Source organism: Erpetoichthys calabaricus, chromosome 1 (genome assembly GCF_900747795.2).
Source record: "Erpetoichthys calabaricus chromosome 1, fErpCal1.3, whole genome shotgun sequence".
Taxonomy (NCBI): Eukaryota; Metazoa; Chordata; class Cladistia; order Polypteriformes; family Polypteridae; genus Erpetoichthys; species Erpetoichthys calabaricus.
Window position 1 is genome coordinate 153,605,231 of NC_041394.2, and position 24,753 is coordinate 153,629,983.

The 24,753-nt window shown below is 39.4% G+C and overlaps 2 protein-coding genes across 8 annotated transcripts in view; both read left to right on the forward strand.

Annotated features, from left to right (window-relative positions):
• Positions 1-24,753, forward strand: part of sirt2 (sirtuin 2 (silent mating type information regulation 2, homolog) 2 (S. cerevisiae)) — a 135,148-nt gene that overhangs the window by 84,835 nt on the left and 25,560 nt on the right. The window contains exon 1 of one of the 5 annotated variants that reach the window (XM_051920532.1): positions 8,609-8,994. The exons of the other annotated variants lie outside the window; for them this stretch is intronic. Coding sequence (XP_051776492.1) covers positions 8,904-8,994 — 91 coding nt within the window. The 5' untranslated portion in view covers positions 8,609-8,903. Of the gene's footprint in view, positions 1-8,608; positions 8,995-24,753 lie in introns of those variants that run through there. 5 annotated transcript variants of the gene reach the window in all.
• Positions 1-24,753, forward strand: part of rinl (Ras and Rab interactor-like) — a 158,644-nt gene that overhangs the window by 41,111 nt on the left and 92,780 nt on the right. The gene's annotated exons all lie outside the window — the stretch shown is intronic.

Below are 24,753 nucleotides of genomic sequence, written 5' to 3' on the forward strand. Positions count from 1 at the left end.
CTCATGTTTTAAATGCTTAACTCTCTTTTGTTGTTTTCCTATTCATGACTTTTTTTGGCGTAGTTTGAGTCCTTAAATTGTATCCTAATAATGACAATTACCAATGAGCAGAGAAGACACCTAAGGGCACTGAATGATGCAAAGCAAAACTATCTCCGTATCGGACCCACTAGTGTGCTCATTAGTAAATAATGAATTGAAAAGCAGAACACCTGGAAAAGCAGACTGAATATCAGGATGATGATGACGACAACAAAGTCAAAATACACTAAATTATCCCCATGTAACATATAAATACTTGACAATCTAATGAAAAAAATTGCCAAATTTAGCTTTATAATAATTTCTACACAGACTCTAAAACAGAAACCAGAAAACAACAGCTTGCTTATACAGTCAAATTAAACACAGAAGCTGGTTTGAATAAAAACCTGCAACCAGTGACAAAATAACAAAGCAAATTAACATTCAACACCAGAACATCTTTCCAGATTCAAGTCTAATAGTAGACTGCAGAAAGTTGGTGAAGTCATTGAGACAGAAGAAGCGGATTCCAGAGCCCCAGAATGGTAAGTGATAAAATGTGCTCAAGATGCTGGGTTCTGGATCTGCAGAGGGAAGAAGAAGAGGAAAAGTGTTATAAGGCAGCACCTACCCTTGACGTAGGGAGGAATTACTAGTCGACAAGCCCTGAAATTAACTCACATGCATGCATGTGTGGCATTATATACACATGCATATATAATCATGTGAAAAAGTAAATGTATTTGAACAGGCAAATATTACATCTTCATGCAAACCGTGAATACAGATAAAGGTGATATACTTGAAGAAATGACATAAAATTGGACCTTTTAAAATGATAGAATAATTTACATGTATATAGCAATTTTCAAGGTACACAAAATGGTTTAGAAAGTGAGTGGTTAGCCACTTTAACCACCACTAATGCACAGCATTCACCTGGATGTTGTGACGGCAGCCATTTTGTGCCAGCATGCTTACCACACATTAGCTGTTAGGTGAAGGGGTGAGAGAGCTAGCCAATTAGGGATGACTAGGGTTCCAGAATGACAAGGCCATGGAGGTCAATTTAGCCTGGACATCAGGCAACACCCCGCTCTTTATGAAGGATGCCCAAGGATCTCTCACAACCACAGAGAGTCAGTACCAAAGCTTTACGACTCCTCCGACGTTCCACACCATTTTTACATCGCTACACTGGGGCATATGGATCCACATTCAGACCACCGAGTAAGCACTCCCTGCTGGCCTCACCAACACCTCTTCAAGCAGCAACCCAAGCCTTTCCTATGTGGTCTCCCATCCAAGTACTGGCCAGGCCCTAATATGATTATCTTCAGGTGGAGGAACTCTGCTAATGTGCATGTGGTATGACTCTTTAGTCAAAGCCCCAATTCTAATCCCACTGAAATGTTGTGGTACATGTAAGAAAACTCACAAACCTCTTGCAACTGAAGGAATTTTGCATGGCAACAATTTCACTGAATTAATGTCAAGAGAGGCGACATTCCACGTCCCAAGAACCAGCTTCTGTAGCCGAGGATCGGACTGCCAAAATCCCCGCCTTCAGCCACCACCCAACTCACACTGCACCCGACCTCCTTGGCCCCTCCCATAGGTGGTGAGCCCATTGGTCTGTCATGGTGAAAAAGGAGCTGAGCTGAAAGGCAAAGCTCTCAATTTACCAGTCGATCTATGTTCCTACCCTCACCTATGGTCATGAGCTATGGGTAGTGACCGAAATGAGATTGCGAATACAAGCGGCTGAAATGAGTTTCCTCGGCAGGGTGTCTGGACTTGCCCTTAAAGATAGGGCGAGAAGCTCAGTCTTCCGGGAGGGGCTCAGAGTAGAGCCGCTGCTCCTCCGCATCGAGAGGAGTCAGATGAGGTGGCTCAGGCATCTGATCTGGATACCTCCCTGGTGAGGTGTTCCGGGCATGTCTAACCGGGAGGAGGTCCCGGGGAAGACCCAGGACACGCTGGAGGGACTGTCTCTCGGCTGGCCTGGGAATGCCTTGGGATTCCCCTGGAAGAGCTAGAAGAAGTGGCCGGGGAGAGGGAAGTCTGGGCATCTCTGCTCAAGCTGCTTCCCCCGCGACCCGATCTCGGATAAGCGGAAGATGATGGATGGATGGATGGATGGATAGATGGATGGATAGATAATGTCAAGAGACTTGTGGGCAGTCTACAAGACGACATTTCTGCTGAAGGGGGCAATACCAGCTTCTGAGGCTTAGGGTGTACTTAATTGTTCTCCAGCAGACTATTACTTCTATTGATATTTTTTGTCAAATAAATGATTGAAAAAGCTAATGTTTGTTGTGTTTTTATTGAAGTATATCACCTTTACCTTTTGACGCTGTTTGAACTATGATCTACTATTTGCCAGTTTAAATATGCTGAAAATGTCAACAATTTCCATGACAATATGTGCATACGCTGAATATTGTTTGAAGCTGCTCATTTTTGAGGGATCGGTGGGTGTGTCAATACGCTTTTTCAGTGCATGCTCCCAACCTCCTCCTTCTCCTACATTGGTGCTGAGAGAGTGGGCTGCTATGCTGGATGAGTTTCACTTTGGGTCTTCTCATGCATGAATCTCCAAATGGGCCTGTCATGTCCAGTTCCTGGGTCGGCTTGTAAAAAAAAAAAATCAGCTGAGTCTTGGAAGCTGGACTCTGGTGCACTGGTAAGGCTTACCGGACCCCAGAAAGGTCAATTTTGGGGTAGGACAGAATCCTCTGAAAATTAGGGCAACTGATATAATAAATTACTCTTCTATGTTTCTTCTCTATCTGTTCTTCTAAGTTTAGACCTGGTGGAAGTGCTGGCCTACAGAATACTGGTTGTTAAATTACAAAATTAAACAGAAAATATTGATGGCTTATACTTTAAAATTATATTTATTATTTGTAGAGAATTTAACAAAACTTTACATCCAGGGCAACAAACTAAAAATTTGTGTAACTAAGTAAAATTTTTATTCATACTTCAAAAATTCTTCATTTTTCATACCTTTTATGGACTTAAATTATATTTGAAATACATCTGATTGGTACTGAAAGAGGATATATTCTTTATTGATACACGATTAAGAATTTAATCCAAAATTTAATATAATGAATAAATGTTCTTTTTCCAGTTTTTACTCTTACAAGAGACAATAAAGTTTTAAAAAACTTCAAACTTAAAATACACCTTTAGATGCTGAACAACAAAACTTTGCAAATCGCTGAACACAAGCTATTGAGCAATACAAAAATAATAAATAAAAACCACTCTGCACATCTGCTCAAGGTTAAACCTAGAGTACAAAACCAGTTATCACACTACATTTGGCCCAGTTCTGGTTGTGCTATGGTACTATTGGCAATGATCCAGCTCGGTGCACATCTGCTGAACTGCTTCCCGGATACAAATAGCTGGCTAACTCGCAACACAACCACGTCATCTTACATCTGTACAGAGTCCAAAATAAGCACAGTGTGCCAACTCTAGTGCAGTTATAGCACGTCGCATTCGGCCCACGTTTGTTCCAGAATAGGCAGTTCATAGTTTTCAGCGCAAGTTCTGTATATCACATTTGAGCCAAATCTTAATATAAGCACACTGGCAGACCGGTTAGTGGTTCAGTCAGCATGTCGCATCTACGCTGAATCCACATTAGAACAGACCTTGCCTGTCTAGCCAGCCAGTAAAATTCACTTGGGCTGTACCCGGGCAAATTTCCTCAGGCCATATGCTAAACAAATCGGCTGAGATGTGGCTGCAGTACTGAGGAGAGTCTGTTTGGAATGTTTCCAGTGTTCTCCAACAATCGGAAATACACAGACTGAAACAAAGAAATTGGAATCTCAAAAAGATTTCATTCAAACATTAAAAGATACAGAATTTGGACATGTGTACTTTGCTTTTTTATCTTACAGTATGTTCAGTTGGGTTTGCAGGCTTTAAGTATTCCAGTCTCTAAAACGAACAAAAGTAATATGGCAAACTAAATTAAGAGATGTGTTGACAACAAATGAAAGTAGAAATGTATCAGGATAGCTGCTGTGGAACAATGTATAATAATAAAGTGTAATCCCCATATTGTAATTAATATAACCTGGTGTTGCATGAGGCACAGCTTCACCACGTTTTTGTTACTGCAGTGCAACAGAGTTGTTGACTACTGTCATTTTAAAATGTCGTTATTTTTCTAGATTTACTAGAGATTGTCATTTCAATGTGGATACCAAAGACTGTCGTCCATTGTGGGCACTGGGTTTCTAGGATCACCTTTGTGGCTTTCATCCCGCAGTTCACCACCTACTAGGACAACCAGTGAAGAGTTCAGTGACTTGAGCACCACAAGTAAAACTGCAGGTGAAAAGAAGAATCCTGAAGTAAAATATTTAATTTTATGTATCCTAACTTTTTTCGGTTGCAGCTTTTCTGTATGTATTTTGCTCTACTTATTGGTTAAAAGTAACTTGACTTGCTTATTTCAAGTTTTCAATCCCATAAAATGTATGAAGGAGAGCTAACAAATCCTCGGCAAAGAAATTTACAAGCGATATATGCCACAGATATAGGATGATGTTTTCTTAGCTTAGTATTCTTTGGCAGGTGGTATAGGAGCTGGTGATCACAGTAACAAGACCCACCAAAAGAACTGCTGGATGTTGAATATGAAGGAAAAAAATGTCAGTATGTGTTACTGTACATTCGTTTCTAAGCGATGGAGTAAAACGTGTAATAAGGTGATAAAATGAGAAAAATATATATATATATTGGCAAAAAAAATGTATCTTGATATTTTCTGGGACTTGGAAGATAATGATTATATTTTGTATCCTGTAAAACATGTTTGTAAAAGTCTTATTAATCTAGCTTGGTCTTGTTAATAAAGCATTAATTGTAGCTTACTAATGACATTAATCAAAACAAGTCTTATTTATTCACTTAAAACTGGAAACAAAAACATTCAAATCAGTAGTCAAACATCAAACAGTGCAAGTATGACTGAACCATTTAAAAGAGCCCTACAGGCAGGGCCGGATTTATATGAAAAGAGGCCCTAGGCTATTCCACTTATGAGGCCCTTTCACCTTCCATTTTTAAGTTTGTAAATTACATGAGAGATAATAAAATTTTGCTAACAATTTGAATGTAGGCCCCTCTTGATCTTGAGGCCCTAGGCTGAAGCCTAGTTAGCCTATAGGAAAATCCGGCCCTGCCTACAGGATATGCACAAAAAACTGCACGATGATCAACAAAACAATTATAATGATAGCATTTTAAACAGATACCCTTAATATAAACAAGATATAAATCCAAAAGGAAATAAAATACCAATCGTATAGTTTTGTCGATGAAATGCACAGTCAAGGAGAAGTATGACCATAAATCTGTTGTTGTGGCAAAATGTGAAACCTTCTGCCGTTTATGCGTCAGAGTTTGGCAACATGAATCACATTTAGGCAGAGCTGTTTGACCGAAATATTTGTGGTCAAGCAGTGTGTAACTTGGGTTTAAAATGTTCAAAAGTGGTTTGAAACCATCCCTCTCAATCCCTTGAACTGGCAGCATATTATTTGCTATGTAATTAGTAATAGCGTTAGTACGTCATGCCGTCTTCTGCTTTTGTTGTCGTACGGCACTTTTTTGCATAATGATTCCGCTAAAGTTTGCTGAGAATGTTTTTGTGCTTGGACCTTAGATGATTTAGATCTGTTGTGGACAGCCGACTTCTGAAACACTGTACGGTGGTTACTTTGCAGATGGTGAAACAAGTTAGTTATTGAACTCTGTTTAATGGCAAATGATTTCTGACAGTTTGCAGATTGCTGTCTTTTAAGCAATATCAGTCTTTTCAAAGCCAAACCGGCTCCACGCAAGTAGTGTACATCTTGCAATTAAATAACAACGTAGATTGTGAGGTTGTTTTATCCACTGATGCGGTTTGCTCACTCAGTTTTAGGCAGCTATGCTGGCTTCAGTTGTGATGCAATGACCGTGTACACCTACTGTATACGCTCGCTTTGTGCGCACGCAATAGTCAATCCTGTTAGATTGCATGAGACCGTGAATGCGTGGACTCTCGAGGCGTGTTTTTCATCGTTTTTTTGCAAAGTGAGTGACATACTTGATAATTTCAGCTCACACATCGTTAAAACAACAATTAAAATATTATCAGATGATACCCAAGCGTCTCCTAATTTTAATTCTTATTTTGTTTTCTTTTCTCTTTCTTAATCATGTAAGGCACTTTACACTACATTTGTATGAAAATGTGCTATATAAATAAATGTTATTCTTGATACATATCGCACACTCCTAATCACCAAACTCATTGATATGACCTTCATAACCGGGTACTGATAAGACCGGAATCATTTGTGTTTTGTTTCTTGGCATTTTATTCTTTGGCTTTCAGTGTCTTCCACCTGTGCCTTTGTAGTTCTAAATGTCTGCTAAAGCAACTTATTTGTCAACAGCTTTAACTGACTCACTGTTGCATGCTTTCTAACATTCATATATTTAATCATTAAAAAAAAAAAATGAATAGAATGACACCAGTCCTGAAATGTGTTCTTTTGTTTAGTAAACTATATTCCACCAATCAGCTTACTGCCTGTGCGCAGATCTCCACCTCGCAGTGTCAGGGGACCTTCTGCACTCTCACATGGACAGGACACAGTGACATTCAAGAATGTGAGTAGGCAGTTGGCTTGGCACAGTTACGTTTAGGATGACACCTGCCTACTTCTAAATATGCATATTCCGACTGATTATTTGAAATATACTATTTTTTTCACAATGTTTTTGCATGACCTTTAATAAAGGTCACCTTAAGAGGTTTACCACTAATAAAATTTGACTAGCAAATGGTGAGATTTGTATAACATTCTAATGACAAAAATGAATGCCACACGTTTTAGTAAAAATTAACTTTTAATTTGTATTTGATAATTACAAACGTTTTTCCCCTTATATAACCTATTTTGCCCTTGAGACTGCATAACAGACGTTTGTAGAATTAGAAATGTAAACAATTTTGTTAAATACAATTTTGAAAGTTTTTGAATGTCCATATCATCCATCCATCCATGTTCCAACCCGCTGAATCCGAACACAGGGTCACGGGGGTCTGCTGGAGCCAATCCCAGCCAACACAGGGCACAAGGCAGGGAACCAATCCCAGGCAGGGTGCCAACCCACCGCAGGACACACACAAACACACACCACACACACCAAGCACACACTAGGGCCAATTTAGAATCGCCAATCCACCTAACCTGCATGTCTTTGGACTGTGGGAGGAAACCGGAGCACCCGGAGGAAACCCACGCAGACACGGGGAGAACATGCAAACTCCACGCAGGGAGGACCCGGGAAGCGAACCCGGGTCCCCAGGTCTCCCAACTGCGAGGCAGCAGCGCTACCCACTGCGCCACCGTGCCGCCCATGTCCATTAAAAGGTTATTTTCCTAATTAAACGTGACGAAAAAGGGAGCCCACATACATCTGTTTTTAAACACCGTGAGCTCCGCTTCTATTCATAATGACTTCGGAAACGTGTATACTAGCGCCTTATTAAAAATACAGTTCATATAATGGGGACAATTGCTCGTCGTATATTGACATGAATGGTGCCCCAAAGCTTGCCCGGATGGCGGGCTGACATGGTGTTTCGGGGTGACACAATAACATTTAAAATTTGCACCTTACTGTACTAAATCGAAGCACTTTTACAGGAACATTGCCAGTCTCTTTTCGCTAGGCCGTAGAACATGACACTGTACTTAAAATCCGTTTTTGACTATTAAGTACTTAAACGCATTATGTACGTAATCAACCCAACATCTTAGGTGCATTCTTTAAAAAAAAAAAAAAAAACTAACGAAACAAACAATTTGGACAATATTAGCAGATTTTGGCCGGTCATTCCAAATAGACTCGACCCAAGAACTATTCGTATGCGAGTCGAGGAAAACTGCCCGGGTTCGGCCCGAGTACATTTTACTAGCTGGCGAGTCTGGCAAGGTCTATTCAAATGTGGTCTTCGCGCACATACGACATGCTGACTGCACTGCTAACAAGTCCGTTGGTCAGGCTTTTTTCAAATGCGACATACAGAAAATTGTTCAGCAAACTACAGGGAACGGTTTATTCCGAAACGACCTCGGCCCGAATGCGACATGCCAGCCCTGCACTGGGTCTCATGCCGTCTATTCAATGTAAACCGAGTCGGATCGTTACCGATAGTGCCAGAGCACAGTTAGACGGGAATCCTGGGACTTTCATTTATAATAGTGGGTCAAAATATTGCGATTTCTACGTAAATTTATCCTATTGCGAATCCCTGCAAAACATCTGAAACACTTCGTAGCTGTGCGTCATAATGAAGCCCACTTCAAAGTCGTTGCTTTTGACTCCGTAGGTCCGAGAACCACTTATTTCCCAAAACGAGGTTCGCACATTCTCTACATGTACTTCCTAAGTCAGTAATGGGCGGCTCGGCAAGGACTTCGTGTGGGTTTGTCCCCCGCTAGTGGCCCCTGATGGACTTTGAGCACGGGTCAAGACACCAAAGCGGGCTAGAAAATGACGAGATGGATGTCATTTTTAAAGACATAAATGAAAACTACCCGTTTGATTACATGTTTGCATCGCATTGTCTCGCGGAATTATGCACGTAACACTAATTACATTCACGCTACTATGTAAATTACTTATTTATATCAATTTAGCGTATTTTATTTTGGTCACTTCTCACCAGGACAGCAAAATCCTACTCTTGCTCTTCTCGATGTTCACGTGCTGCCCGTCTTCTGTTCACAAGGGCTCTTTTTGTGGCTTTTTCGATCCAAAAGTCTGCGGATTACTTTGAACAAATGACCATCGTTATAGCAGAAAAATATTTCACTTTGGTGCAACCCAATGAAAAGCATTTAGTGAAGATTTGTAACATCCAGCAAAATACTAGTGAGTATTACTTTTATATTTACACTTTCTACAACTTGCCCTACTTTTATGTGCCTTAACATAGTCATTTTGCAATTTATGTTTCAATAAAATATATATTTTTGCAGTTATAGTGATATTATTATGATGTCTGGCTGTTTGTTACCAGGGTGGCTTGGTCACGTGGTGCTTAGTGCTGCTGCCACATGGATGGTGACAAAGTTCCATCTGTCTATCCGTTCAGGGTCCTTGGTTCAAATTCAAGTCTGTGCACCTGCAGATTTTCACATTTTCCCCATGTCTTTCCTACATCCCAAAGAAATGTGTGTTAGGCTAGCTGGATACCCCAAGTTAGTCTGGTGTGGGGGACTTAGCCCTGGCTTTCACTGTCACACCCTCTAGGTTTGGTTCCTGTCTTGTGCTCGATGCTGCCAGGATTGACTCCTGCCCCTGCTCAAACCTGAATTGAATTCATTCGTTACCACATTACTGGAAGGTGTCAGGACAGATTATTATATAAGTAGGTAAGATACTTTTTTTTTTTTTTGAAATAAACTGAATTCACAATATTACACAGTGCAAAGAAAAAAGGGGCCAGTATTTCATTAGCAGACTAGCTTTTTAGTTTTGGTAAAATATATACTATGCAACTTAAAGGAATATTCCACCCTAAAAGTATTTTTTACTTACTCCATATAGTTTATAGTGGTAGCCTAGATCAAGTTCTACTCTCACATCTTCAGGCAAAATGGATTGAAAAAAGTTAATGGCATAATAGCCAATATTGACCAATATGCATAAAGTAAAAAAAGTAAACACTGATTCTCATATTACATGCATTGCATAATCCATATACAAGTTATCCAGTTATATGCTCAAAATATACGCTTTGCTAAAATACTGTTATATATCTACTAATATTGTTATATACTGCTGGAGTAATCAGTGCACATCCTAAATAAAAAAACTAAAGCCTAATGTGATTAAACTTTTGAATTGAAGACCCATCTCTCTCCTTCATTAGTTTGTCAAGAGTCTTGTCTTCATTTCAAAATGTATATACTGTATTTTTGTTAACTAGGGAAATATTTTATTAAAATCTGATTATACAGATTGCAAAAGGCAGGGTAAGGGTAAATTTATGGATAGTCTGGTCATTAAAGGGAATAACTGAACTCAGAATATTTTAGAACTAAGCTGCTGCCCTCTGCAACCCGAGATGAAGTTTAACAAGATTTAAAAAAAAAAAAAAAAAAAATCTAAGACAGCAGCTACTCAAACATAGAAAAACTAATGTGCTGGAGCAGTCAAGTCAGAGTCCAAATCTCATTCCTTTAGAAAAACCTGTGCTTTCACGTAAAAGAGGGCTGTGCACAGGTGACCCCCTCCCATTTTGGAGAAGTTAAGATGTGCAAACTTGTGCAACCAAGGAAGGTTAATTTTTTTTGATCTGCTTTTACTCAAATATTGTCACAAGAACACATTAACGATAGAAATACATCTGACATGATCATGATGATGTGTAGACTCGATAAAATTACACTGTATATATGATTTTTTTTCATGAAAAGCATGTATGAATACATACCAAAAATTTGCTTTTTGGTATAACAAGAACTAAATTTATAAAAATTGACTAAAAAAATACCTTGAAAATAAGTTAACTCTGGATGAACAAGAACTAAAAAATTTCAATTGGATTACATACTCTACTTATGAAAACATTGGTATTACCAAAATGATGATCCTTACCCTGTAGTATACTGTATATACCTTATAGATAATGAACTAATTTTTATATACATTAACTTGCAAACAAATTTAAAAAAAAAAAAAATCTGCATAAGGCCACTGTGAATATCAATTTGTCATTCACTACATATTATTGGGTAAAATATTTTAAGAAAAGGCATTTTGGATTAAATGTTGATATTTTGTGTTCAGTAACAAATAGAAATCACATTTTAAATGGTTCAATTAACATGAGAAAAATGAAAGAATAGGGGACATACAGAACACAAATTCAGAAAGGTTATTAAATCTTTTAACAATCATTCTTGCATACATTCGTTAAAGCTGAATTGTGGTCTTAACCATCATTTAAAGCAGAAACCTTCAGAGTGTGCAGTTTAAGTGAGCTTTTTCATTGTTGCTTTTGGCCCCTTTGCCACATTTGCATTTATTTGTTTAGCAGATGCTTTTATGCAAAGCAACGTACAAAAGAGATCAAAGTAACTGAGTAACACCAATCTAGGGACAGTTCTGAACAAGTGTAACAAGTTTCAAAATAAAACAACTCTGGTGGTTGCACATTTTGATGGCTAACATGCTCCAAATACAAATATTTAGCTATTCATATTAGTGTGAGATTTTACTGTCTCCAATGTTTGATGTAGGAGAATACAGACCTTCTCATTCTTGGCTGCATTTGACAGTCTTTTACAACCAATAAGATGAAGAGAATAAACAGGGTTGGCTATCTGTGGATAAGGATGCACAGAGGATCAGTGAGTGTTGGAGTCGTATACAAAAAAATTGAAGTGGCTAAAGAATGTGGAAGAACATATACAAAATTATTATTCAGCTGTTGAACAGGGCACAATGTTTCTAGGAACTCTCCCAATTTGAGAGGATTGTGTTCCAACATATTAGGCATTTGCATTTTTTATAATGGTGTTGGTTTTTATAATTAGGTTGCTATATGACCATATTCCTGTGGATTGTATTTTTCAGTGTAGTTGACAAAGCAAACTTGATGTTTATGGGAATAAAGTCAGGATATTTGACATGTGGTAACATGTAATTGAAGTAAAAACAAACAAACAAACAATCAAAAGACTACAGGTTCAAACTATAGACACAAAGGTAAGTGAATTTCAGGAAAAGCAAGGAGGAGATAAATTCACTTTTGTAGAAGTCATAAACGGAGCAGGAATGAAGGGAAATGCCAGAGTGATCACAGCTGAGGTCCTATAATCAGAGGTGCAGAAATGAAATTTAATGACCGTTACTTTGATAAATAAGGTTATATTTGTAACATTTTATTGAAGTCAAATTACAGAGGCAAGGAGTAAAAAGTCTGAATTTAATGTAAGCCATCTCAATTTAGGGTGTTCATAAATGATTTACTTCATGAGTTAAGTACAGAACAAGAATAGTTGCATCAAGTAATTTCAATATTAAAATGTGTGCTTCATTTTAAATGTTTAAAGTGAAATTATTCTTGGTTTTAATTTGTCTGTTTTCAACCTTCGATAGTGGGCAAGCTCCCCAGTAAAAAACAAAAAATATTCATAATCACTTACCTTGAAGTATTTTTAAATTATATACCACTTACTAATATTTGAAATTTGTAATATTAAGATGTTTTGGGGTGGGGGCTGTTAGAGGGCAACAACCTCCACTACAGAATGAAATCTCACTTCTGGTCAGCAACCTCAAAATAGTACAAAGTGACACTCCATGTGCCTGTATTCAATTCCCCCTTTTTTTTTTTTTTTTTTGAAGTATTGTGAAAGAGAGTAACGGACTCCTTGTATCCCATTAGGGGATAAAACCCATGGCTTCAGTTGATGGGGCTTGCACAATTTCAGTTCCAGCTGATCATTTTTGCTGTAAACACCTATTGATTTCATTTTTTATCCATAATGGTGTAAATTTCCTAAACAACAGGGGGAAAAACATTTTGTTTCTAAAGGGCTCAAAATTGTTGGGCGAGGTTGAGAACCAGAAAAGCTTGACAGCTTGTTTAACTGGACAACACCACAGTGAATGGTAAATCATGTGTGTGGGTTTTCTTGTACCGGTGATATAGAAGATGCTGCACTTATATTAAAAAAAAAAAAAAAATAAATGTGTTCATATGTAATTCTTAGAAATTGTGGTTGGGTGCTGGGTCAAAATGTGGGGTGAAAGTCAGGTCATCCCTTTTAATATAAAATAAATAAATCCCTCGGCCAAAGGAATCAACAAAAACATTTTTGCAAAGTCATTTAAACAGGGGCGACATCTGGCAGTTCACCCATCTTTAAAATGACACCTTCTTGCAGGATTCTGGGATTCTTATGGACAGGAAAGCAGAAGGAGCTGAATCAGGTGTCCTAACTGGGCAGTTTCTCAGTGCTGTAGTGAGAAAAGGACAGGCGATTGTTAGCAATAGCACCCGCTTTCATCCCAGTGGGTTATTACATGCTTTGACAGAGCCCATAAAAATAACCTCTGTCACACACATTTGATATGGGGGGGTCGGTTAGGGAAAACAGACCTGGCAGTGAGTCTGAAAGAGGGCACTGGGAGAAAGGGTCTCCCCCACCTGTGCAGAAGCGTGAATGTGTAGGGCTGGAGTCTTAAACCAGTGTGTGACCCTGGGATTAGAGTCCTTGTTGGATTAGGGCATCTACAGGGAAGTATGGTCTATGACCAGAGTAAACCCTCTTCCCCAACAAGATAATACCAGCCACTTAATGGTGAGGGCCTCCCTCCTAAATCACCACATACCTCATCTCCTGGTCCAACATTTCCAGCTGAGGTACATGAGGGGGTGTTCAACAACCTGATAGCACAACCCGGAGACCGGTGTCCAAGGAGTAAGTCTAGGGAATGAAAAAGATAGAGAAGTTGGGAGAAATCGGTATAGGAGCCAACATTAGAGCCATCTCCAAGGAGTCAAATCTCTGGAGTTGTGGTAAATGCGTTCCCTCAGACGCCAAACGACGTGGTGAACGAGCCCTTTCCATTCTCGTATCTCAGAATGCCCTTGCCAGTATGCTAGAAACAGAGCAAGATATAGGGAACTGGGACCAGGACTCTTGTGCCCAAAACAGCAGCTCTCAGACATACGCCCATGTGCTCAGGGCACTCAAATTCCTTCAGCTAGGGGTGGAGATGCACAAAACAAACATGCAGGTTGGGAAAGTGTTGCAGTTTTGTGAAAGGGCAGGATTGCCTCCTCTTCGCAGCCCTCTAATCGGGTAAAGCAGCCCTTGCTGTTGTTGACCACACAACAGCTCAAAACAGAAGATCACAAGGAAGGCTTTGGGCACCTCCCAGAAAGTATTCAAGACATGGGGTAGGAGCTGGTTCCAGTCTCGGTTTGCTTATACCACTTTCCCCAGCATTTAAGAGTGTCTGGTTAAAGTGCTCAACTAGTCCAGCTGTGGATAGTAAATGGACATTCTGTGGTGTTCAATACAGAATAACTGATCTCCCTAAAGATTTGCAACATGAAAATGTTTACCCTAGTCTGCATGAGCCTTCTTGGGGATGCCACTATGTGAAAGCACCCCACCATGTTCCTAGACTACAGATTTGGAGTTATCTGGCTCTGGGTATCAGAGGCATAGTCCACCAGAACAAGAATATATGTGTGGCCCCAGGTTGAGGGTTCAAGCAGACACAATAATATCCATGCTGACTCAAGGAGTGTGGTACAGTCCAACCAAAGTACAAATGGTTAGTTGGCACTCTGGGCAGGACCTAAAAAGCAGTGCACCTACTCCCAGACCCCTGGCCAGTAGAATCCTGCTATAATTCACTTAAGGTCTCCTACACCCCCCCCCCCCCCCCAAATGTACACCAGGTGGGTGTGAGCCAGTCACAGCTATAGTGGCACAGGACTATGAGTGGACACGTGGTCTCACCTTGATGTTGTCATCCCATACATCGTCATCCAACAAAGTGATGCAGAGAGGATGTGAACCCATTGGTGGGCTGTGTTCACTGCAGCAACCCCATTCCTTCTGTAGTTCAGGGAGCCATCATTCCACTGCTCCTGCTTAAAGATGCCAGCAGGAAGTGAAATCAAAGCTGTTCAGAGGCAAGCAGGTCAGGGGAGTCTTTAGCAACCACTCCCCAGTTGTGCCAGGGCATACTACATGAACACTCCCATCCCTGTTCTCTTGCATGGATGGGTCTCTCCTGCATGTGGAGATTTCTCACCCACATCTAGGCTAGTTCCCTCCATTTAAATATGAAGGGTCCACATTATGTGGGGCTAGTCTCTTACCAAAATCCCCAGCCAGCAACCACAGTAATACCACCACACAGTCTTCAGTAACCAGCAGATGGGTAGCTCTGGCCATGGACAAAAAGGTTAGACTGGCTGTCTTTCAGTGTTCTAGAGGGTGTGATGGGGCATTTCTTTGTGAACTGCCCATGAAAATGGGCAGAGGGTTAAGCATAACAGGGAAACAGCATAACATCTTTGCAGTAAAGAGATTGTGGGGTGGGTTCGCTTCCTGGGTGGCGAGTGCTTTGAGTAGTAAGAAAAGCACTATATAAAAAAAAATGTAAAGAATTACTGGTTTATAGTAAACAGTTGTTACAATAAAACCAAATTACCAACATAGTATTACATCTGGAATTTTAGTAAATCCTACATTAAGGATTTGTAAAGATGTATAAAAAGGCCTCTCCATTATTTATTTAAAAATTGAAGGGAGACGAGATCTTCTCGTAAGACATTTTGACATCCCACAAGAGACTATCACAAGGCAGGGAGACCCTTAAAACAAGTTCAGACATCTAACCTAGCAGTTGTTGGAATGCTTTTGGCAGACACGCTTAATGTGCTCCCAGCTCTTAAATGACAAGCTGAACACACAGCTCGCCAGCAGCAGAGGATACGACTGCAACTCCTTAACTTGCATTCAGCTGCCCCCCTTTCACAAACATGAGTAGCGTTACAGATCCTGCAAGATAGAAAGATTTAACCATGCCCAGAAGGACACTTACAGTATTGTTCAAGTTAAATGTAATAATTCCCCATGAAAATTTTTAAATTTTATATCTGGTAAACCAGACCCAGGGGTGGGTGACCAAAGCAAGCAGAGCTCCCTAGTTTGAGATTAAAAAGTCAATTTGGCTGAAATAGTCATTATAACACCTTCTCATACAAGGAATGTAGAAAGTTTTACAAAATGTGAAAGGAAATGAAGGATACCAAACACCACTTCCATAAATCAAGTATAGGTTTGTTTAATTACATCAAGTCTCTACAAAGTAGGATACCATGATCAGATGTTTGGGGAGGATAGAGGTTCTGGCGGAGGGTCCTTGGCCAATAGACTGCTCAATGCCTAGCCCACTGGAGTTCATGTTCCAAAAAACACCCACAGACTGGCACTTAATGAACTGATCAATACTATGCAATTTCTCTACCATAATTACAATGTAACATTCCATACAAACAAAAACCCACTGGTGCATACAACTCCACTTTTCCTCAGCCTTTGTTGGAAGAGGGCAGTCTGAGAGTCACCCAACCCACATGACCAAAAAAAGTGGTGGGGAACCTTGGCTGAAACCTACCTCATTCATTGTCCAGATCAGACTGAAAGTGCCCCCTGCCCCTGTTGCCTGGTACCTTCCCTAGAGTGGCTTCTGCAATGGTAATATGGCATTTTTTGGATTCCACCAAAAAGTAAGATTCCACAGACTGCGAGAAGACCGTACTGCCAAGGATAGGACCAAGGCAGATCACGATAGCTCTGTTTAAGAGCACATGGTTTTATTCACAGTGCACTTTAAAATGTAAAGTACATATCAAAATGACAACATTCAGTAAAAATAAATTCTTACAATGGGCAAGATGTGCATAGTCTAGATTGCAATGACAAGTTTTGAAAGTCAGAGGTCAAATCCAATAGTTGGGAACTTCCAGGTCCAGCAATGCAGGCAAGGCCACTAGAGGGACTAGACTGCAACACAGGACATCTAGAGTAACCCTTCATAAGCACACCAAATCCAAAATAGCAACAACTGTTGTATGGAAATTGCAGGAAGAGTTTTGGATCACTGCAGTCTTCCCAATTGGTTATTGGATCTCTCCAGGCATCTTGCGTTACATCAGGATCATCTTTGATGCAGACACCCTCCTCTTTAGGGATCAGTTGCATTTGAGTGGCAGAATTGACAGGTATTCATTAACTTATATTCCCCACTGGTATAAGTTTAAAAGGCAGGATCAAATCACAGATACTGTGCCATCTGGTGTACACTTCTTGTAGGGCCTCCATTGTTCTGCATCTCAGAAAGCTTGTCCTTTGCTTTGGAACGACTGAGACAGAGATACAAATCCTCACCTTTTGATTAGGTCTCTGTAGCTTGGTTATCCGAGCACTAGATTCGGAGTATAGTGAAAAATACAGGACATGACAACCAAGCAGTAGCTGGGCACTGGCCACATTGTCAGCAGGGGGGTTGGAGAAAAAAAACCACCCCACAGGCCAGCTTAGTTCCAGCTGTAATATAGTGCCATATGCAGAGCTCCTGCCAGAGATGTGGACAACACATTCAGCTCACATTACCTCCTTGGCTGCACAGTACTTGTCCTAAACCATGGCTTGTAGGACCTTTCTAGTTGGGTGGATGTAGCTTGGATCATGTTTATTAACAAATGCCCCAAAGCCTTCTTCAGCATTTACTTAAAAATGCCAATGCCTTTAAACAAGTCAAAAAAAAAAAAATTTAAAAGTTTTACACTGACTCAGATAAAAGAATGAAGTTATGCCCAAGAGCTGTGCTCATGAATGCACCAACTAAATCATAACCCAAGACCAAAAATTACAGAAACCGTGAATCAACATACATGGCAATGAAAATGTTGCAAGTCCTTACATTACAACAAACCCTAATAACATACCTCAAAGTGTCAAAACAAAAAAAAAAAAAAAAAAAATTATATATAAAACCTTACCACATAAAGGTCAACTGTATCCGAAGCTGATGGACCCCCTTTAGTCCCCATTCCCTTGCAGGAACAATGAAGTTAGCTTTTCACAAGCTTCATGGCACACCTGCTTCCCTAGGATATTTTAAACAGGCTTGTAAATTGATATCAAAGAGAAGACAGCCTGGCTCCTTCACCCAGAATATTCACTGGAAGGATTTACCGATTCTACGTGTTCTTCACATCGAAGAAGAGGAGCCTAGATATAATTAAAATACTTGGAACGACGTAGCCACTTTCTCTTACATTGCTAAGACATTCCCGTCTGAACTGATACAGGGAGGAGTATCATACTACCAAGTAGCTCCAGCATGTATCTTCCTTAAATGGCTCCTCACCTAATGCAATTTGCTTATCGCAAATGATGCATTTTGCCGTTGATTGAGGTTCTAAATCAAAGTATTTCCATCCCAGGTGTCACTGATGCACTCGCACGAACTGGCACTGCATCGCTTCACATGCATTGGAAATGGGATGCTGTTATGAGCGTTTGGAGCGCAGATGTTTCGGCACGATACTTCGATCCTCCTTTAAAAAGCGCACGTGAGGTGATAATGAGGAGCTACGCCCCACTTGGCTTATGATCGACTTTGTAGCCGAGGCAGTCACTCGTTCGAACCTATTCCAGTCTTACTAACGGTGAGAATGCTCTAAGGTTGGCATACATTTTTGTTCCAAAATTAAATAAAAACACAATTATGAAATGAATCATCGCATGCAAAAGTATAGCTCTATATATATAGCGTCAGGAAGGCGGGTTTCTTTTAAGTAAATTAAAAAAATAATAAAAAATAGTTTGGCCAATCCCAGGCCCCTGCACACGTGGGGCCCATTGGCTGCAGCCTAGGCCAGCCTGTGCACAATCCGTGCCTGATTGTTGATTTTTTAAAAGTATATATATATAAATGAGTCAAAAATTGTGAAAAAACGCATAATTAAATAAAAGTCAACTGATTATTATGGAAAGTCACTTAATTATTGTGAAGTACAATGTCATTTTATTATTATTACAGGTTTTATTTCACAATGGTCTTATTTTTAAAGACCGTTTTTACCATGGGGTGTCATGTGCACAATGTCTAAGGATCACAGGGCACATGAACGGCACATTTCCGAGAGGCTTGTTTAAAACCAGATCAATTTATTTTCCTATGCATCGTTTACCGATAGTTTTGTGACTTGTCAATCAAGACAAAAACGATCCGGTTTAGACTGTTCCTTATTGGTTAATCCTTTGCTGTCGATTACTTTTCCCTGGTTTTAGACGGTAGGCTGCGAAAGATCTTTTAACGCTACTCGCATTCAAACTGGAAAACACTTAAAGGCAGTTAGTTGAAAGTTGTAATTGGGTTTTTTTTTAATGGAAAGAGATCATATTAATACATGATACTACTTTGATACAAACTGGCAATATACTGGAGATGTTGACGTTGATGAAGAAGTCATTAGTCGTTTTACTGAGCGCAAATGAAAGTGGCCGGGAAGAAATCTCAAAAGACACACGTTAATGTTAACCGTTCAAGAATGACGTGCTGTCGATTTGTGCTGCCTTGTCGAATAAGCTACATGTGCAAATATTTACACGTTTAAAAGTGAAAACGTCGAAATGACAACACTTTTATGGTTTTACTATCAGCCAATTGTTTTCTAAGGTTGCACAGTCGTACAATCATAAAAAAAACAAGAAATTAAAATGGGAAAGGCATTGGATTGAGACATGAGATACGTTTGCACCTAAAATCTTAAGCGACAAATAATAATTTTAGTTGGGATTTATTTTATTTTTTATTTAAGAAACATTATTTATTGTCATTTTACAATAAGTGTACACTGCGCGTGCGCAGAAGCACATTTTGCTAGTTTGCGTGGTTCAACGGAACACTGGCAATTCCATGTGACATTCTTCCAGATTACTTTCTGTGCGGACACGGCGCTCAGTTGATCTTATAACTACCCAGAATCTCTTAAGCAGCGTGAATATTTTGAAGAGCACCTTTCCTCCCGAGCATTCACAATGTATTGTCAATTCATCATAAAATAGCATCATGTTGTGACCAACAGACTGCCCTTCAGATTGGCGATAGTCCGCCGCGGGGCTAAATGTTTGACTGAAAGTACCGCGTTAGAAGGGCACCGGGACGGAGCCCCTGCATTCCACAAGAACACTCAAGACGATATGTAGAAGCCTTTAGGAAGAGACTACGTGCATTGTTCTTGCTGAATCGGGGAGGAGAGACAGAATGACAGTGAAAGGGCGGCCATAGCTGCACGGCAGTGTTACATTAAGGAGTGGGACTAGCAGTAGTTCTTCTTTTTCCAGGTGTTTCCCGTGGATTGTAACAGTGAGACCAGTGAGGTTGTTAGGCTTTTATTATCGTTTAATAAACTCAACCATTGCTTGGTACATTTACAATATGTTGAATTATCTCAATGTGCATTATTTAAGTTGCAAGAGTGACACCAGAAATGACTTTAGTCCACACTGCTTAAACATTTTGGGTGTCTACCGTATAAGAAGTTTTTTTTTTTTTTTAAATAATATGGTGTAATTCAATACAAAACAATGGTTATACAGTATATATATATTTTTAATTTTCACACCAGTGATTTTGACATGAGATAATCTAGTACAGCAATTTTAATCAAAATCTTAGGAAAAAAAAAAAACTTGTGGTGATCTGTTGTCGAACAATCCAACTGAAGAAAACAGACCTCATTCTGGTTGAAAAGTGGCCCCCCCATTACAGTTTAAGCTTCAGAGACCCAAAAATGTATACCTGTCTCTGGTGACAGTCTGAAACAACATTCCAGACAACTCTGAGGATTCACAATTGTTATTGCATCTGTGATGTGATTTCCTTTATCTAATACTTGATCAAAAAATAAAAGTACAAAAAATATATTAAAAGAGTTTCACTGCACAATGTATTAAACTTCATATTTGACTTTTTGAAGGCACTGGTGTAGAAAGATTGGTGATCGAAATTCTACTGTCATACTTAATATCTACTTTAGCAAACACAAGACCGAAACTACTATCCAGCAAGCTTAATGTGAGTTTTGATTTCTGAATGGCAAATAGTACATCTCTTTTAAGACATATTGCTATAAACAATGTCAGCCAATCGCTGCTTTCCAAACAACCAGCAATACAGAGTTATTGGCATTAGACAACAGCTGCATTTACTTGTGTTGAGTTATTTGACAATATATTGTTAAGTGCTGACTGAGGGGTTGTTTAGTACAGCATAGGGTTTACTTCATTCTCAACTCTTTATAGACTTTGTACTGAAATACACACATGTGCCTTGTAAGTTATATATTGAAACACATATATATTTACGGTGTCCATTTTAGGATATAGATTGTGTCTAATAACTGAGCTTGCCCTTTGAATTAGCCTGTTGATTTGGCAGGCCTCTCTTGAAGTGATGTTACTGGCTCAGCACATCACAGTATTGAAAACTGCCTTGACCATCATAGAGTTGTAAAAATTGTTAAGGATGTCAGTTCCCACATTAAGGGGACACTGTCTCCTAAGTAAAAAGAGCCTGCTCTGCCCTTTCTTATAAAGTTCCTTTGTGTTCTGAGACCTGTCCAACATATCAATGATGTGGACCCCTATGTACTTGCAGGAGTTCACCACCTCTACATTCACTTACTGAATAGTAACTGGACATAGAGGCTTTTTGGTGTGGCATAAGTTAATGACCAGTTTCTTGGTTTTGCCGAAATTAATATACTGCACCAAGAAACAAAGTTTTCCACCTGACTCTTATACTCTATCTCATCCCCTTATCAATACACCCTATAAGTGCAGAATCCAGTAAAAATTTCTACAAGTGACATGACTTGGTGTTATATTTATAGTTGGAAGGGTACAGAGTGAAGAGAGAAGGAGTCAGGACTTGCGGTGCTCCAGTGTTGCTCATATCCTTATTAGAAACACAGTCCTTGAGCCTCACAGACTGTGGTCTGCCTGACAGAGTTCATTATCCAGGACACCATAGGCTGAGCCACCTGCTTATCTCTGAGCTTACCTCTTAGCAGGGATGGCTGGATGGTATGGAAAGCACTGGATAAATCACAAAACATAATCCACATAGCACTACCAGCTTTGTCCAGATGAGAATCAGATTTGTGGGGCTGGATGTCTTCCTCCATATCAAAATCACCAATATTAGGAAACTGTGAAAACCTACATAAAATCAAATAAGCCTGAAGTAATATTACAAAACAAGCACAATCACTACTGATGAATTAAAATATTTTAAAATGTATTAAATAAATAGGAATGGATCACATATCTGTTTCTTTAACCAGTTGAACCATTTAGAGCCACCTAACAGAAGTACCGTTTTTACTGTGCTACCATAAGATAACAAACATGTGCAAAGACATAAATATACAGTATACAGTACTTTATAACAAGGTTTAAACATTCCTGATAATAATGCTGCCATACTGCTTACAAGCAATGCTTTATGGAGGTTCAGTGTAGACAGTTGGAATGAAACTACATCACATTAGTAAAAGCCAAAATTTTAAAGGCTCAGTGTGAAGGGATTGAATGTGATTGTACTGCTGAGGACAGAATGTGAGTGCATCATTAAGAAAAACTCACGATTGTATCAAATGGGATGAGTCGAGATTGAATTGTTACAGAAGAGGCTACAAAGCAATGAAACTACCCACCTGGTATTGAATAAATACCACTATAATGACAACAGTTACTTTTAAACTAACAGCAATGACAAACATTGACAATACACATTAGTGATAGATTCTTAAGCCATTGTAGCAAAATGAAATGTTTCAAACACAGGTCTCAGAAATATTTTAGCTGTCCTGTCTTTGATCACCTCGAGTCCAAATTGTCTGACTTTCCCATCACTGCTAGGGAATCAAAAATACTGTTGACTGTGTCCTTCACACCTAAGTGTGAAAGGTTTCTCAGTAGTTGCCACACTGGATGTGAAAGAATCTCGCTGTAGCTCCTAGTTTAGCCCAAGGTTTCATTAATCTAAGTCATTCTCTTCAGACTTATTCAAGAAATGCCACCATGACTTTACGATTATTAAAGGTAACCTTGTGGAGTCTTAAATTACACTTTCTTTTTTTAAACGATTAATGGCTTCCTCCACTTGGTATTGACTTAAGTCCATCATCTGCATTTTGCACTACAAATAATTGGCATCAGTACCGTACTTATCTGCATCCTGTAATGCAGCATGTTGTAGACCATAGATTGCAACACCTTAACACTAACCTTAATGCAGTAGTTTACCGTGTATTTTTAAGGTCATTCTACTCATGCCACAAAAATCAAAGGAAATCTATGTTATCTTTCACAAAAAATAGTAAAACATTTGCTCTATATCAGCAGTAAATGCCATTTGTTCTCTTCTAAACCGTAGCAGCACACCCAACAGACTGTTACTGATGTCTGACCCAGTGAAAAAGACACTATTTAGAGAGACTTCCTTGATGCTGAGTACTGTAGTCAATGACTGCTAGAATCTCTCCTGGCTTCTGAGAGCAGTATATCCAAAAATTGGGGGCAGATACCAGCACCCCGCTTCTTGTTGTAAGGGTGGAGTTGGCTCTACATGATCACAATCAAACATCGTTTGCATGAATCTCACAAAGTCTTTCACCATCTCAGGTTTCTTTTTCAGTGTTCTACAAATGGATTTTAGTCTCTTAACATCTTGATCTCGACTGGGAGATGTTGACAAGTTGACTTAAATGGGAAGGGTGCCACCTGGCTGTTTGAGTCATCTAAAAACATCTCTTTTTCCATAAGCTCTAAAAACAATTGGTCTTCAACAGATAATCCTACTACTTCATTGTCATCTTTGGACCACACAAAAATATTCTTCCCTAGTGTACAGTCATCCAACATAAGTGATGCAGATTAAGGGTCTGTGGAGAGATCAGATGTGTCATTGCAGTAAAGTTCTCCTTCTCATGGATGTGGTCATAGCATGGAGCGAAGAAAGAAGGATTTACATTTTATAACATGTTGGTTCTGTAACATTCATAAGCCCAGTCTATGCATGTATTCTAAACACACATCTTCAACAATGACCCATCCTAAATCCAGTCTCTCTGCACATGGGGCATTGTGTGGACCATTTTGCTGTTCTCACACTTTATGAACTTGTATGATGTTGCGTCTTATTAGGAGAAGTAATTTAGCTTCTGGATCCAATGGTGGTAAACAGTGTGCTATACCTTTGAGATGGATGTCGTGTTCTGCTTCTGCAGTTGTTGGTATCTCTGATCTGTTGTCTGGAGTATCATTGCATTCAATAAGTGTGGGTAGCATTATTTTTATCTTTCCATGGGCTCAGTGTTAATCCTGAAGCTCTTCTCCCCAACATCTCAGTCATACTTAAGCACAAACAAAATGTATAAGGTGAATTTGAGCCTCTGATATGAAACATTTTAAAGAATTCAGATCAAGCTAGTGATTTGTTACTTTGATCATCTAGAATGATGTAAACTCTTTGCTTTATCAGGACAGTCCTTTGGATAAACTTTAACAAGAAAGATTTTTGAACAGGGTATTGAGTGCTTACCAACTCTACAAATATCACTGCATTTAGAAGTAACTGCAGGTTAAGACAGTTCTACTTCTTCCTCACCTCCGTGCTCAGAATAAGTCCAAGGAGCCGGTACTGGGTGAAGGTCCACCACAGGTCCATGACTTTTGCATTCATTACACTGGATAGCTGCTGTACAGTCCTTTGCAAGGTGATCTTTGGAAGAGCAGCAGTTAAAACAGATACCATTCTAAAGATACAGTTGTACTCTTAAGTTTAAATACTGTGGCAGAATTTGCAGAATATTGGCCATTGTTCTGAAAATATAAGTAATCATGCTTTTAATTAGGAGTGTGCTCAGGGGAGGCAATTTATTATCACACTAGTCATTAAGCCCCTTACAATAACGGGTGCTAGAACAGTAGTGCGTAAACATTAGTAGGAACAGTCTATATTAAATGGCAAGGGACCTTGACCTCATTCTGTTTGTTGGTCGTATTTTTC